Below are 17,375 nucleotides of genomic sequence, written 5' to 3'. Positions count from 1 at the left end.
AGAACAGCCACATCTCACAAGAGCATCTAAGCAGAATTTGCTCCCTCTAGGTAGTGAGGTTTCACAGGACAGAAACAGGACCTGACATTCCTTCAAGTCCAGAGAATGTGAAGTTTAGTTATTCTCTATATTGCTCCTATCTTTTTTCCTCTTATATCCTTCTCCCCATAAGTGACCTTCATTAACCTAGATAAAAACAAGTAGCAACAGCATTTTTATGGGCAATATATAAATAATTTAAAGAGCCAGGAGTCTAAGGTGCCCTTTCATTTGAGGTAAAGTTCTAACAAGGTGCTGCCTTAGGGAAAAAAGCTTCCAAATTTATTAAAAACTCCAATTATCTGTCTTCTGAACAAGTCCTACATTTACTAAGTATTTTTTGGAGCTGAGATTTTCATCCAGCTTTAAAATGAGGTTACTCTGCATTTTGTTAAAAAAAAAAAATGACGCAATTATAACCCTCAATGCATACGGCCCTCGTTTCTTTGAATTTGGGAGATGTAAGAAGAATAGGTCCCATCTAACTAGAACAACAACAACAAAAAAAACCAAACCCAGTAATGTCAGAGTTTTCTTTCAAAAGAAAATGCCTTGAAGGCTTCCAAAAGCATCTTTCTAAGGAATCAGTTATAAAACATCCACACGCCAGGTGTCACTCCTGGCCTTGAGCTCAATTTCATGTATGGGTGGGCAGTGGCCAAGCAGCAGAGCTCAGACTGTTCGACTGCATTAACTTGTGTGGCTTGCCATGCTTTTTGAAGCACAGAAATCCTATGAGGAAAGAAGTACACCCTCACCTCAACAGGATGAATCCTGGCCTTGGTGCTTCCTATGCCTTCTATTGTGGTGACAGCAACCCTGTACAGAGAGCAGATGGGGATCAGACAGGCATTGGCTGCATAATGTCTTCAGAATGCAAAAGAGAAGCACAAATTACATTGTATCTAGTGGGAAATGAATGAGCATTCACCCAGCACCTCCAATATGGCAGATTTTGTATGATGCCTCAGGCTCTGCAAATACATTCTGTCCTCAGCTCATGCACATTTTTTAGAAGCAAAATACACAGGTTTCTAATAAGTATTTCATCCACATATATACACACACAAAAGAAAGATTGGAAGAATATTATTCATTTATAACTAAATGTAAATATTTGTTGAGTGTCTACTATGTGCTAGGCAAAGTTCCAGGCACTGGAATTCATTGGTGAACAAGACAGATAAAATTCCTGCCTTGTAGAATATATATTTTAGTTGCAGGAAGATAGACAATACATATATACATAGACCATACATACATATATAAACTGAGATAGTAAGAAGTTCTATGAACAAATTGATACAGGCAAAGGGAATAAGGAGTTGCAGAGGTGAGGCAGGCATTGCTATTTACAAGGTGATCAAAGAGGGTTGATAATGTAACATTTTTGCTGGACTCTGAATGATTTGAAGGAGCCAGACATGAAAGGTTTGGGAGCGAATATTCCAGGTAGAGGGACAAAACAAGCACAGGCCCTGAGGCAGCAGTGAGCTTGGGATGTTTAGGGACAGAAAAGAGGGACAGAAAGAAGCCAGTGAGGTTGGAGCATAGTGAATACAGAAGGAATGGTAGGATTCCAGGCTGAAAGGCAAGGTAGGTAACTGTAAGGCTTCATTTAGAAACCAAGGCTTCATTCTAAAAACCAAAACAAGCCATATAAGCTATATAATTATAGTTTTTAAAAAATGCATCAGATGCTGAGCATGTGAAGAAACTTAAACGAACTAAGCCCCATTAAGTGCAAGCCCTTTATAAGAGATTGAGATACAGATGTCCTCATCTCTGACTGATGTGGATGGAGAAGGAATCTGCCATACGTAGGAGTAAGGAGAAACTACACCAGTTTTCAACAAACTTCTAATGTGGGTTGAATATAAAGCTGAACTGCACTGTCCCCAAAGTCTTCCCCACCAAACTTCACTGAGTGCTGAGGGTAATACCGTAAAACTAGTGGTAGGGAAGGAATGTTACAAAAAAACTCTCCAGGCATGTAGACTCTTAGATGAGGAAGATTTGGAAAAAAGCAAGAGAACTAAGAGAAGGCTGTAAGCACTCTGGCTTCACAGAGTGTAGGGCAGCTGCCACCCTCCAGATACTAAAACAAGGAGGTATGGCTGCAAGAGATCTCCCAAAGCATGGAAGTGAGATAGGAGAGTAAAGAGAATTTCCAGGTGAACTAAAGTAGGCAGCCAGGCTGTAAAGCAGGGGAGGGATCACTGAGAGTTCAGGAAGCAGGTGACTTAGCTGTGGAATACAGGCAGATCTCCGAAATCTTACCACTGCTCAGATCCTCAGCCTTCATCTGCAATCTGTAGAATGATATACAGTGGTTTAAGATATGCATAGTTAGAGAGAGGAGGGGGAGAGAAAATAAAAAGGGAAGGAGGAAAAAAGGAGGGAGAGGGAGGGTAGAAGGGAGGGAGAGAAAGAAAAGAGTAAATATTTGAAGAGATGATGGCTTGAGACATTTCTAAAGCTGATAGAAGACTTTAACCCACAGATCCAAGAAACTTGGCAAATCTGAAGAAGGATAAATATCAAACATAAAGAGAAGATGATAATGTAATGGGAAACTATTGGTGATTTTTAAATAGGAGAGTGTGGTGATCTGACTTATACTTGAAAGTGATCTGTCTGATGTATGGAATTCACCAAATAGAGGGCCAGGGGTGGGAGCAAGGATATCAGTTAGTAGGCTATAATGGTAACACAAAAGTGTGATGATGGCATTATTCTTCACTGCTATTTCAGCCCTTCCTTTCTTCCCCAGACAGCACAGAGTCAGACAGCATTTCAATTTTCAACAGGGGATTCTTTGACTATATGTTATCCTCCCTGATGATATAGTTTTTTCTAACCCATTCATATTCGGGGGACCATGTCTATCTTGTTCGTCATTGTACCCAGTATCTAGCACAGTTCTTGTCACATAGTGGGAGCTCATACATATTTATCAAGTGAGAGAATAAAACAAAGTTCAAGACTTTAAAAATGCAACCATATCTGGACTTGGCTGTAAGGTACCTTATCCTCTTGATAACGGGGTTATATGATGATATCATCACTGTGCAGGCACCACAGCCTCCCACTCCACAGCCATACTTAGTTCCTGTGAGTTGAACTGGAAAAAGCAGTTAAAGATAATATATTTTCCAAAATTCTCTATTTAGAATAGCTCTGACCTTAGAGGACACCACCATCAAAAAGACTCTTGAATATATAGTTAAGTTCAGATAATACCTTAGCTGTTATTATTTAGAGTTTTGTAGATTCCTGATTTGCATTTGTGTATCATATTTAGTTTCCTCCGTTTCAAAACAACTGGACTGCCAAAACAGGGCCAAACTCAAAAAGAGTCTGTACATATAAAGGCCCAATTATTTGAAAGTATGAGTACATTGCACATTTGTCTTCATCCTTATCTACATCTTTGATGCTATGCAAAGTAAAACATCAAATTGTAAACAATTATTTGTGTGTTAGTATCCATGTTGACTATACCTCTCTGCTTCCCAATGGCAGAAACTGCTACTTGTTCCCTCATATCTATTTTCTCAGTCTTTTTTGGTAAAAGATACCCCAATTTTCAGCCACACATGTGGTTTTCCAGAATAAAAAAATATATTTTCCCAGCCTCTTCTGCAGGTGGGTGAGGTTAATGACAATGCTGGCCAATGGGATGTTAGTGTAGTGCTATGTATGACTTCTAGGACAGAAATGTCCTCAAAAGGAGAGGGGTGCCTCCTTCCTCATCCCTTACCTCTTCTCATTTTCTGGAGTTCAGATATGATGGTTACACTCCAATTAGTCATCTCTGACCATGAGGACAAAGCTGCATGCTGAGGAGGGTGGGGGAGCAAGATCCAAGGAGCTTGACTCCCTAATAAGGTTATGACACTGCTTTACTAGCCCAGGTATTTACCTACCTTTGAGATTCCCTTATGTGAGTGTGACGGCCATGAGAATGTGTTTTGCAGACCTCCTTCAACATGGAGCGTAAATAACCAAGCTGTTGCATTTTGATTTCTATCACCTTAGTTTTCATCAAGGCCATGACTCCCATGGGTTGCTCCCTGCCAATGGCTCAGTGCTATGGAAAGACATGGGAGAGCTTGTCAGCCACCCCCAATGGCTTTGATGAATGTACTTTAGACTGCACAGCAGCCTTAGACCCTCCCACTCAGCCTCCTCATCCTCTCTACTTCATGGGTGGCACTTGCATTATGGTCTAATGTCTCCCTCAGCCTTCTCTAACTCTCTCACTATTTCCTTTCACTCAGGAAATCAGCCCTTGCACATTTAATCCCATTTTGGGTGTCTGCTTCAAAGAGAACCAAAACTAACAAAATGAAAAAGGAATAAACTTTTAACATCTATCTTATTCACTGCTATTTGGGATTTTCTGTTACTCACAAGAACCAAATTTTAAATATTACACATTAGTACCATGGATAACTAGGAAATCAGTGTTTATTGTTTTTATATCCAAAGATCTTGAATGACTTTCAGAATATAGTTATTTATGCTTTTTGAGTTGTGCACCCTTTGGGAAGTCTCAATCTCTTGAGAGGGAATAAAAATGTAGAAATTACCATTGCCACATGTTTCTGCATGTAATTTACTGGAGTATACAGACATCAGGAAGTCCACTGGAGTTCATGAATAGCAGGCTAAGAACCCATTCCTTACATGACTTTCATTTAGAAAGTTTTTCTAAGGTAACATTTTCAGGTTTAAGTTCTCCATGGTTCTTTAACTTTCATTTCAGGAGATTTCTGTGCTCTTTTTTTTTTTCCTAATGGGCATGATGATTAGTTCTTGAAGATAGAATGTCAATATTGTGACTCTTAGTTCTAAAGGATGCTTAATTAAGCCCTTTTAAGATTTGCTATAATTCCCACTGCTAGCTTCTCTATTTTATACAATGTATTTGGTGCCAAAACATATATTAGAAAGAATCTGGCTCTTCTGACAGCCAAATTGTGCAGTGCCTGCAAAACTAAAACTAAACTTTCTTAAAGAAGAACATAAAACCATAATGGTAGGGAATATGGCTCTAAAAAGATATTTGAAATATCACCTACTAAGGATATCAGTACTATACACACACATGCGCACACTCAAAGCATAGAAAAGGATACACTTCTTCCTCAGCCGTGGTAACAGCATTGTTTCAGGATCAACATTTTTTTTCTATCACCTGTACCAGACGGAAAAGAAGAGTTATGTACATAAAGCCGAGAGAGCTTGTGTGATATTCACATCGGCAAGCTCACACTTATTTGTTGGAAATGTACATTAATCAACTCTTCTACTCACATTTTCAATTTGATTTAATGTTTATGGAACACCTGTGATACACAAATCATCTCTCATAAGTGTAAAGTCAAAATCTTGAGCCCCACCACCAGGTTGCCACTGTCCTTGGTCCTGAATCATCGCTGTTTGCTAAGGCAGCGGTTGTTTCTACCAACAGAATACTACTGTTTCCCGTCCAGCTTCTCTTAGAAAGTCTGAAACAGGGAAAAGATATTAGTAGAAAAGAATATGGAAGAAAGAAGTAGGGGGTGGATGCTGGGAAAGAATAGCCCCAGAGATACTAATATAATTTTTTAAAAATCTTATTTATCATGTTCAAAGAATTACAGTTTTCAGAAAGAGAACACAATCAACCAGTGACTCCCAAGTCAAAGAAACAAGAGAGAAGATAAAATGTATATGCCAAGTAATACAAAGATGTGCAAGAACGATATACTTAAGAAGCAGGTTTGTGTGGGCAGCCTAGCAGCACAGCAATAGAACAGCAGCAGATTGAAATGTCATGATTGGTTATGTTTCCCAAAATGATCAGGTTTTCTCTTTTTGGATGAAAACTTTGGATTTCTTTTAGAGTCACAGAACAAAGAGAATCATAATTTGCTTCACAGTCTCAGAAGTAGAGTTCATCTTTCACCATGTTATACTGCTACCTTTTTGGGAATTGGGTGAGGAGGGGACATATGCTTATTCTGTGGATGTCTCCTCACCCTCAATTCTAAGTGGCCATATGCCAGGGAAAGTGAAGTTGCCAACTACCAATGTCAGATCTGTGCCCTAGAGGAATCTGCAATATAGTGAGAGGTATGATTGTGTGTTTCTGGGGAGAGTATGCATACCCATACTGTAATACAAAAAAGTGCCCCTCCAGGCATCCCCAACTTAACATGAATATTCATATTCAAATGAAACTCTTTATTTCCCAAACTTACTCTTTCCCTTCTTTTCACTAACTTGTTTAATAGCCTTACCATCTGCTAAGTCATCCAAGCTTAAAAACCTGAGCTATTTTCAACTTTCTATTTCTTTCAATCCATCACAATCAGTGTCACCAAGTCATGTCACTGATACTTCCAAAATAATTCTCTAAACACCCTTCACTTCTACTGTCACTCCTCAGGATCAACACTTATTACCTCTTGCCTGAACAATTGTCAGAGCTGCCTAATATGTCTCCTGCCTCCATTCCTGGCACTCACAATGCCACTCTTCATACCACTACTGGAATGACCTCTGTAAAATCCAAGTCTGATCATCTGCATTTGCTATAATTCAACACTGCCTCCTGGCTGCCAAACCACCACACTGGGAATTCCTGAATCATTCAAGGCACCTGTTAAAATGAAATCCCTATGGAATCAGAATTTCTAGGAGAAAGAACAAGAAAATATGCATCATTAATGAGCACACTGTATGGGTCTTAGTGATATTTATGTTCAAGAGTTCCTGGAATACAAGAAGAAATTCAAACTCTGTGGCATAGCCTACAAGGCCTTTTTGACAGATGCCCACCTTCTCCTGCCACTCAACCCATGTATCTTGAACAATGGGAGAACTGGCTGGGCCCACAGGACTTTTACCCCTAACTACATTTAAGGATATAGGATTCCTTCTTAAAGTTCTTCCTATCTTCTTCACTTGGCAGAATTTTGTATGTCATTCAAAGCCATGCTCAAATGTTCTCTTCTGTGGGGGTGCTGCCATCTAATATACCTTTCCATTCTCTGCTCCAGGTAACCAGCTTCCTCTGTGCTCCTATGGCCAATGTCCACACATCTGTCATTAAATTTTGTACTCCATGTGACATTGTGAATTATAATTAGGAATACATATTCAGTCTTCAGTCACTGTTCCTGACACACAGTTCCTAAAAGTCCTGAAATTTCCTGTGTTGAGTGTGGTCATATTATATTAATAGTGTAACTTCTGGAATTAAACTAATGCGGGCTGGTTGCCAGAAGAACCAACCATATGATTAAAGGGTTGGAACTTTCAGAAAGGGGAGAGGAACCAATGGCCAATGATTTAATCAGTCATGCCTGTGTAATGAAGCCCCCATAAAAGCCCAAAAAGGATGGATTTAGAGAGGTTTCAGGTTGGTGAACCAGAACACACCCATCTGTTACCTGTGCCAGGCCTCAAATCCACAGGCTCAGGCTCCTTTGTTCTGGATCTCATCCTATATCTTCATCTGGCTATAGATATATATCCTTTATTTTTTTAAAAAATATTTATTTATTTATTTATTTATTTATTTATTTATTTATTTATTTCGGAGAAAGAGAGAGAGTATAAGCATGAACGGGGGAGTGGTGGGGGGAGAAGTAGACTCTCTGCTAAGCAGGGACCCCAATGCAGGACTCCATCCCAGGACCCTGGGATCATGACCTGAGCCAAAGGTAGATGCTAAACCAACTGAGCCATCCAGGTGCCCCTGATTCATATCCTTTAATACTCTTAGTAATGAACCAGTAATCAAGTGACTAAACTGGTTACCTGAGTTCTGTGAGCCACTCTAGCAAATTAATCAAGCCTAAGGAGGAGGCTGTGAAAATCTGATTTATAGCCTGTCAGTCAGAAGTTTCAGGTAACAACCTGGACTTGTGATTGGCATCTGAGGGCAGGAGGGACATTCTTGTGGGACTGAACCCATAACAGAATTTGATGCTGTCTCTGGGTAGATAGTGTAAGGATTGAGTTGAATTGCAAAATGCTCAAGAGTAGGGAATTACTTGATGCTGTGGGGAGAAACCACCCACATATCGGAATTGAGGGACAGAACTGTATCCTGCATCATAATCATCTAATCATCTGTGTGTGTATAAGCCTCTCTTGATCCTGGGAGCACCACCTTCTATTATTCTTCTTTGTATCAAACACCGAGCTAGGTGCTGGGGATATATCATAGGAACATAATATGTATTAATTAACTTTAATAAATGATCATGATGCATGCAATTTGCCATGAGAATACTGAGGAGAGATGAAGGATTTCTCACAGTCTTGGGGCATCTCAACAGAAGAGAAGCAAGAAAAACAGAAGTGCCAAGTATGACGACAGAAACTGTTGTTGTCTATCCCAGCATGCATTTTCCCTTTCTTCCTTCGTGCTGTCTGGAAAAGGGACAAAATGGCTAGAACTCCAGCAGGTATCTTAGACCATGAGGCAATATATTAATGGCAGCAGAAGAAAAAGAGAGAAGAAATCTGGGTCTCAGATGACATCATGAAGCTTCTGGTCCAGCCCCAAGACATCCTTTTATGTAAAGCAAAAACGATTTGTATCTTGTTTGAACCACTGTTAGTTCTGAGTTTGTGCCATTCACAGTTGAAAGTAATCCTAACTAGTACATGCAATGGCAAATTTTACAGAAGACCCATTTCAATGATGAAACAGGATCTTAGGGTAGCTTAGATAGTAAAGAAGAGCACTTGGGCTTAAGGGATATTGGTATATTTCTGGAAGGAATTAATGGAAGAAGCAGGCCTTGCCTGTTTGGGTACTTGTGTCAAGAGACTGAAGCCTGGCTCAATGTGCCCCTGGCTTGAAATGTGTTTATTGTTCTTGATCTGATGGATGGTATTTGGAGGGGGGAGGGAGGCGCAGGGACATGGCATGCACCCTGTCCTGGCAAGTCTTGGAGTGAAACAGTGAGATCAAGGCCAAGCTGGTGGCTGGGGGTGGGAAGGGAATGAGGAACAGTTACTCTCACTGACTCTGGTTTGGGGAGATGATGCCAGTCCTTGGGTCAGGGTCATTACCTGTTCCTGGCTCAGTATAGCTTGGAGTGTTGTAAGGGCAGAGTCTTTCCTTCTGTATCTCCATCAGCCCTCTGTGAGATTTCAAGGTCATATTGCACAAGATTGAGAAATCACTTTCCTCTGTGCCAGGTTAGGGACTAGTGACCCCGAGGGGTCTTCACCATGTCCGAGACAGAGGCAGAAAGAAGAAAGAGAAGAGAGATGAGGAGGGGCAAGAAAGTGGTGAAAGAATAGAAACTAAGAAAGGGAAAGAGATATGTGTGAAAGGACAAGACTGAGAGGCACAAGGAGAGGGAAGAAAGAGATGTATGTTGTGAGACCCAGTAGAGAAAAGCAATAACCCTCAGCATCCTTACAACAGAGAAGGAGGCCAAGCAGACAGACAGCAAGGACACTTCTGTCTGAGATTTTGGTGGCTTTAAAGTTCATTTTAATTGTTGGTTTTTCCTGCCTAAGGCACCACTGCGCCCCCCTTCCCCCCATTTCTCTGAATCATTATAACCATCCCAGAAATTTCCTTTCTCAGTTCTGCAGACCAAGAACCCAAAGAAAACTAGCTAATGGACAGCTCTTTCCAGATTCCTGTACTAATATCAAGACCCTACATTTTGTTGAGCAAATAATGCTCGATGACTACTTTTCAGCCCCCTTCGCACTTTCAGGCAGGTCTGGCTCTGCACATGAAGCAGGTTATTTTCTGGTGCAGATATTAATAACCATTTCTATATATTGAGTGCTTACTGTGTGCCAAGCACCCTGCTAGCCACTCTCCGTGGCATTTATTCTTTACCTCAGTTCCATGAGAGAAGTTATGGTTATTAGCCCCATTTTGCAGAGGGGAGAGCTGAGGCTCAGAGATCTAAAACAGCCTGCCTGAGGCCACAGAGCTGCCAAGTGGCAGAGCAGAGAGCATGGGACTCAAACCCATGACTAAGTAGTTCCAAAACATCACATCTTTGACCTCTATGCCTCACTCCCTGTAGAATGACATGCTTCAGTTCTTGAGTTGTGTTAGAGAGTTGCATCTGGGGTATAACTTATTTATGGCTTCTTCCTCCCTCAAACTCTGTGTTAAGTGAGTTACCTGTTCTGGGGGCCCCTGATGGAGCAAGTAAAATTTCATAAATCTTTCTGCAACTAGAAATATCTGACCAATATGCACAGGCTTTCCTTCCAGATGGCTTTAGACTCTGCCTGACAACACCGTTTGATGACCTAAGGGGATTTTGAAAAAAAAAAGCAGACTGGAGGCTCATCACATCACCTGGAGTCTCCTAACTGGCTTCTGTACAATTCTATACATTACTCAATGCTCACCAAGATAAGTGTGGTCACCATCTGTCAACATACAATGTTATAATATTGCTGTACTTTTCATCTCTGCAACTTATTTATTTTTTGACTGGCAGTTTATACGTAATTTCCTTCAGCTATTTTGCCCATCCCTCCAACCCTCTCCCTTCTAGGAACTACCAGTTTGTTCTCTACATTTATGATTCTGTATCTGTTTTTATTTGTTTGCTTTTCTTTTCAGAGTCCATATGGCATTTGTCTTTCTCTACATGACTTATTTTAAAATAGCCAAAGCAATCTTGAGAGGGGGAAAAAAAAAACAAAGCTGGAGGCATCGCAATCCAAGATTTCAAGAAATATCACAGAGGTGTAGCAATCAAAATATAAGGCACTGGCACTAAATAGATACCTAGATCAATAGAACTGAATATAGAGCCCAGAAATAAACTCAGGCTTATATGATTAATGAAGCTAGGAGAAAGGGCAAGAATATACAATGGGGACAAGACAGTCTTCTCAATATATGGTGTTGGGAAAACTGGACAGCTACATGCAAAAGAATGAAAGTGGACCAATTCTTACAACATACACAAAAATAAACTCAAAATGGATAAAAGACCTAAACGTAAAATGTGAAACCATAAAACTCCTAGAAGAAAACAGGCAGTAATCTCTTGGACATCTACCTCAACAGCATTCTTCTAGATATATCTCCTCAGGTAAGGAAAACAAAAGCAAACAAACTACTGAGACTACACCAAAATTAAAAAAAAAAAAAAAAAAAGCTTTTGCATTGCAAAAGAAACCATCAGCAAAACAGAAAGGCAACCAAGTGAATGAGAGAAGATATCTGCAAGTGACAGATCTGATAAGGAGTTGATATCCGAAACATATAAAGGACTTAATACAACTCAACACCAAAAGAACCCAAATAATTCGACCAAAAAAATGGGCAGAGGACCTCAAGTTTGACATTAAACCCCCTCTTCCCTGGTGGTTTCTCTCTCACACTTTTCTCAATAGCCCCTCATCCTCTGGACCATAAACTTTATCTATGTGGCAATCAGGGTTGCTTGCCAGGAAAGAGTGGCCTGACTTCTTTTAAAAGGGTAACTACAAAAATTGAATCGACATCTTTAGAGTGTACTTTCCAAACGATCACAGGACATCTGACCCATGGATAAAATTGAGCCCATAGATAAGAACCAGCTTATCTATTTTTTAGAAACCAATGGAGCACCAACTGTTGTTAGCTATTATGTTAAAGAGCCAACCACGGTTTGTTTGGGGCTAGGGGAGGGAGGGTAAGGAAGAAGTAAGACTCAGAAACCAGTTTCCACATTTAATCAGGACCCTTACCATCACCTACAAAGCCCTAACAATCTGGCCGCTGGCCACATCTCCAGCCCCACTACCCTCCTTGCTACTATCCCTTAGCATGCAGAAATCCCCATGTCTGAGGATCTTTGCACCCCCATTCCCCCAAATGTTTGCTCCTCACTTCATACTTGTCATTCTTCCAGAGAGACCCAAACATCCATCCCACTTAAACTATCAGCTCCTGGGATCCCTGGGTGGCTCAGCGGTTTAGTGCCTGCCTTCAGCCCAAGGTGTGACCCTGGAGTCCCGGGATCAAGTCCCACATCAGGCTCCCTGCTTGGTGCCTGCTTCTCCTTCTGCCTGCATGTTTCTCATGAAAAAAATAAATAAAATCTTAAAAAAAATAAACTATCAGCTCCTGTTTACTCTCTGTCCCTTCACTTGGCTCTATGTTCTATCCTAGCACTTCTTACTGCCTGACCTTACACATGTCCACTCACTTACATGCTTGTTGTCTGCCTCCCTGGCACAATGCAAACTCCATGCAAACAGGGACTTCATCGTTTCTACGCTCAGTTGCACCCCCTGAGAACCCCGGAACACTGCCTTACAGAGTAGACCCTTAAGAAACCAGTTAAAGACTCATTCTCACTCTGATCTAAGTAGTAAGTATTCCCTTTTATTTATTTATTTATTTTTTTTATTTTATTTATGATAGTCATACAGAGAGAGAGAGAGAGAGGCAGAGACACAGGCAGAGGGAGAAGCAGGCTCCATGCACCGGGAGCCTGACGTGGGATTCGATCCTGGGTCTCCAGGATCGCGCCCTGGGCCAAAGGCAGGCGCCAAACCGCTGCGCCACCCAGGGATCCCAGTATTCCCTTTTAATAGAGGAACTGGGCTCCAAAAGTTTCGGGCATCTCAGTAAGACAGCTGGAATCCAATCTTTGCTTGTCTAAATAAAAGGGCCAGAGTTTTACGTCCTGGCCATTCAGTCATGCAAAGAAAGAGTGTCATGTTGCTAACACTGCATCCCACTGCCATACTGACTCTCCTAGTAGCCCTCAGAGAGGATCCTAAAATCCCCCTTCACACAGATCAGGAAAAACAAGCTGCTGTTACCCAGTGTGGAGCCCACGCAGGTTTTAGGGGGCCTAGAATTTGTAGAACTTGGGGAGGGGTCCTCTTTAAGAAAAATAATACAAAACCACAAGTGTAAGGATATGCTCGGAGGAGAGGCCCTGATGCCTGAGCTTAGCTTCTCCGGGCGTCCCCCGCCCCCCGGGGGTGCACAGGCCGCCCCAAGCCGCTGGCGCTGTGGAAAGGCGGGCAGCACGGCCCCGCTGGTGGTCATCTCTCAAGGTGGCCCTTTTATTGCTTTCCTGCCTCAGTTTCCCCCTTGCAAAGTGGTGCCAATACGCCGGAACAGCAGTGAAGAGAGTCTCCCGCCCGTGGGCTGGGCGGCAGGTGCTTTAAAGGGGGCTCGGGGGGCTCGGGGCCCAGGGCTGAACGCCGCCCCCCCACCCCGAGGCTCTGCAGAGCCCCCCCCTCCCCCCCCCGGGACCGCCTCGGGCTCGGCTCCGCTGGGAACTAGCTGTGACCTCCCCAAAGCCCGGCTGCCGACGCGTCTGAATTCGCGTCCTTCCGGTCTAAGCTGCCCGCTGCGCACCCCGACGCCCCGGGAGCGACGGATGCTCCCCCCCCCCCCCCCGTTACCTGCGGGCTTGCGGGGCGGGGTGCGGGCAGCGCTGCCCGCGGGGAGGACCCGTAGCCGTGGGGCGGGGCGGGGCGGGGCGGGGCGGGGTCCGCCGGGCGTCGCGGAGTAAGACGGAAGGGAGCGGGGCCCGCGGCCGGGGCTGGGGGGCGGGGAGCGCGCGGGCGGCGCTCACCTGGCGGCCGCTCCCTGCGGGCACGAGCCCGAGCCCGAGCCGGGGGCAGCGCAGCCCCAGAGCGCCCGGCCAGCGCGGGAAACCCGGGCGGAGAGCGGCAGGGCCGCGGCGCTCACCTGGCGGCCCCGGATGCCCGCGGCGGACCCTCCCCGCCCGCCCCGCTCCCCGCTCCCCGCTCCCCGCTCCCCGCTCCCCGCTCCCGGCAGGTGCCGCGGGTCCTGCGGCGTCTCTTCGGTCGCTTTTCCCTGGTACGTATTTATTTATTTATTTATTTATTTATTTATTTATTTATTTATTTATTTATTTATTTATTTAAAATCTTTTTTTTAATTTTTTTTTTTATTTATTTATGATAGAGAGAGAGAGGCAGAGACACAGGCAGAGGGAGAAGCAGCCTCCATGCGGGGAGCCGGACGTGGGACTCGATCCCGGGTCTCCAGGATCGCGCCCTGGGCCAAAGGCAGGCGCCAAACCGCTGCGCCACCCAGGGATCCCCCTGGTACGTATTTAAAGGGGCTTTCCAGCCAGATGTGCACCAGACGTGCAGTCTGGGAACACCTGGGGTTGTTTCGTTTTGTCTTGTGTTTGTTTGGTGCCCCTGCTCCCACCGCGCTCGCCACCTGGCGCGGTCCTGATGAACCAGCCCCGTTCAGTCCAGCTTTGCAGGAGAGGAACCTAAGGACAGCGGCTGGTTTTACTTTACCGTCTTGTTTGTTTGTTTGTTTGTTTGACAGAGAGAGAAGCAGAGGCACAGGCAGAGGGAGAGGCAGGCTCCATGCAGGGAGCCCGACGTGGGACTCGATCCCGGGTCCGCAGGATCCCGCCCTGAGCCGAAGGTGGCGCTAAACCGCCGAGCCACCCGGGCTGCCCCAACTTTACCGTTTTAGAAATAGTTATCCGAGTTTATTTTTAAAATCAAGAGCTAACTTCATATAAACTTTTTTTTTTTACAGCTTTATCACTATTCAAAGTTTATCCAGTAAATAACCATGAAGTTTATCTGGTAAATATGAACTGCCATATGAACATCTTGGATGACTTTTTTATTTAAAAAAAAAAAAGTGTTATTTATTTATTCATGAGAGGGGCAGAGACATAGGCGGAGGGAGAAGCAGGCTCCCTGTGGGGGCCTGGTGTGGGTCTGGATCCCAAGACCCTGGGATTTCAACCTGAGCCAAAGGCAGAGGCTCAACCCCTGAGCTGCGCAGGCGTCCTGGGAAAACTTTTTTTTTTTTAATGCAACTTGGAAAATACTGAAAAGCATAAATAGAAAACTCATCAGTAAGCCTACAACTTAGAATTTATCAGTATTAATTTGGGGTCTACCTTTACATTTTTGAAATCTGCCCACAAATCCTTTTAAAAACTCAAAGAGAGCCAAACTAATTTTTTCCCAGACTTGTTGTCACTTAATATACTTAGAACACCAGGGCGCCTGGGTGGCTCAGTTGGTCAACCCTCCAACTCTTGATTTCAGTTCTCCTGATCTCGGGGTGGTGAGATGGAGCCCCTGGTCTGGCTGGTCCCCAGCACAGAGGCTACTTGTCCCTCTCACTCTGTTCCTCCCCTCACTCATGGGTATGCTCACTCTTTCTCTCTCTAAAACAAATAATAAAAAATCTTTTAAAAAAATATACCCAGAACACTTTGCCATGTCACTCTGTTTATGTGAACACAAAACTTTGTGAAAATTTCCAGTTTGTACATGAAAGCAAGGAGTACAACTAACATCACCATATACCTCATTGAGCTCTAACAATGGTCAATGTTTTGCCATAATGACTTAACGTTTTCTGCACTATTTAATTTTATTTTTAAAAATATTTTATTTATTTAGTTGAGAGAGAGAGAAGCACACAAGAACGGGGAGGGACAGAGGGAGAAGCAGACTCCACACCCAGCAGGAAGCCCAGTGAGGGGCTCTATCCCAGGACCCTGAGATCCTGACCGAAGTCCAAGGGAGACAATTGACTGAGCCACCCAAGTGCCCTTTTCTGAAGTTTTTTTTTGTTTCTGAAGTATTTTTAAGCCAATCTCAGACGCATTACTTTATCCCCAAGTACTATAGTATACATTTTTAAAAAGACATTTTCGGGATCCCTGGGTGGCGCAGCGGTTTGGTGCCTGCCTTTGGCTCAGGGCGTGATCCTGGAGACCCGGGATCGAATCCCACATCGGGCTCCTGGTGCATGGAGCCTGCTTCTCCCTCTGCCTGTGTCTCTGCCTCTCTCTCTCTCTCTCTGTGTGACTATCATAAATAAATAAAAATTAAAAAAAAATAAATAAAAAGACATTTTCTTACTCAGAGAAAGTGCTATGATCACACCTAACAAAATATTTTCTTAGTATCCTCAAATTTCCCAGTGTCCAAAAGAGCCCTTTTACTTTTGATTTCTTTGAATCAGACAAAGGCTATTCAATGTATTTGTTTGTTGTCTCTTCAGTCTGTTTTAATCTAGAACAGTCCACTCATCCATTCCCCCCCCCCTTTTTTTAAAGATTTATTTATTTATTCATTAGAGAGAGAGAGATGCAGAGACACAGGCAGAAAGAGAAGCAGGCTCCTCGCAGGGAGCCTGACGTGGGACTCCATCCCTGGACCCAGGGTCATGCCCTGAGCCGAAGGCAGATGCTCAACTGCTGAGCCACTCAGGCATCCCCACTCCCCTTTTTAATGCTATTAACATGTCTGGTGAGTTATCCTATAGAATGAACCATATTTTCTGGTGGCTGATTGCTTCTTCTAGTATTCTTTGTTCTTACATTCTACTTACTACCTATACTGTGCCTGATGAGGAAAAGAAGAGCAAGAGAAATGTAACTTAAATTAAATCTCCTTACAGCTTGCAGCATACTGATATGTATCTGAAACACTCAGAGCCTGACATTCCTCAAGGAGTCATGGCTGGCTTAATTCCCCAATGTTTATGTTTTATTAAAGACTAAAAGCAGCTTAATCTTGACAATAGCTAAATCTTCAAGGACCTGTAAGACCCTGCTTTCAGCATACAGAAATTCCTTAAAAACATAATGTTATCTCTATCTTCCCTCCCTCCGCAAACTAAAAAGTATATAGTCAATCACTCCTCACACTCACAGATGCAGCTCTTTCTGCCCACAGGCCCTGTCCCCTTGCTATAATAAAATCAACTTTTTGAATTAAAAACATTGCAAGATACCAAAAGATGGGGATTATTCCCTGTATATTTTCAGACCACAATGTTTTGAACCTTGAACTCAATCACAAGAGAAAATTTGGAAGGAACTCAAATACTTGGAAGTTAAAGAGCATCCTACTAAAGAATGAATGGGTCCACCAGGAAATTAAAGAAGAATTTAACAAATTCATGAAAACAAAAACACAACTGTTCAAAGACCTTTGGGATACAGCAAAGGCAGTCCTAAGAGGGACGTATATTGCAATACAAGCCTCTTTCAAAAAATTAGAAAAATCTCAAATACACAAGCTAACCTTACACTTAAATGAGCTTCTGAAAGAACAGCAAATAAAGCCTAAATCAAACAGGAGAAGAGAAACAAATATTAGAGCAAAACTCAATGAAATAGAAATCAGAATAGTACAACAGATCAATGAAACTAGAAGTTGGTTCTTTGAAAGAATGAATAAGATAATAAAATTCCTAGCCAGACTTACCAAAAAGAAAAGAGGACCCAAATGAATAAAATCATGAATGAAAGAGGAGAGATCACGACCAACACCAAGGAAATACAAACAGTTATCAGAACATATTA

General features: G+C 42.9%; 1 protein-coding gene across 1 annotated transcript in view; it reads right to left on the bottom strand.

Moving 5' to 3' along the window:
* LOC112656803 (aldehyde oxidase) overlaps nucleotides 1-12,294 on the bottom strand; it is a 76,054-nt gene extending 63,760 nt beyond the window's left edge. Inside the window, 4 exon segments of the mRNA XM_049106447.1 lie at nucleotides 798-906; nucleotides 3,067-3,163; nucleotides 5,184-5,235; nucleotides 12,238-12,294. Of these exon segments, the coding sequence (XP_048962404.1) occupies nucleotides 798-906; nucleotides 3,067-3,163; nucleotides 5,184-5,235; nucleotides 12,238-12,294 (315 nt within the window).
* Nucleotides 12,295-17,375: the final 5,081 nt, after the last annotated feature.

Source organism: Canis lupus, chromosome 37, assembly GCF_003254725.2.
Source record: "Canis lupus dingo isolate Sandy chromosome 37, ASM325472v2, whole genome shotgun sequence".
Classification (NCBI taxonomy): Eukaryota; Metazoa; Chordata; class Mammalia; order Carnivora; family Canidae; genus Canis; species Canis lupus.
The sequence above is the reverse complement of the archived record's forward strand: the minus strand, read 5'-3'. Positions and strand labels throughout refer to the sequence as shown.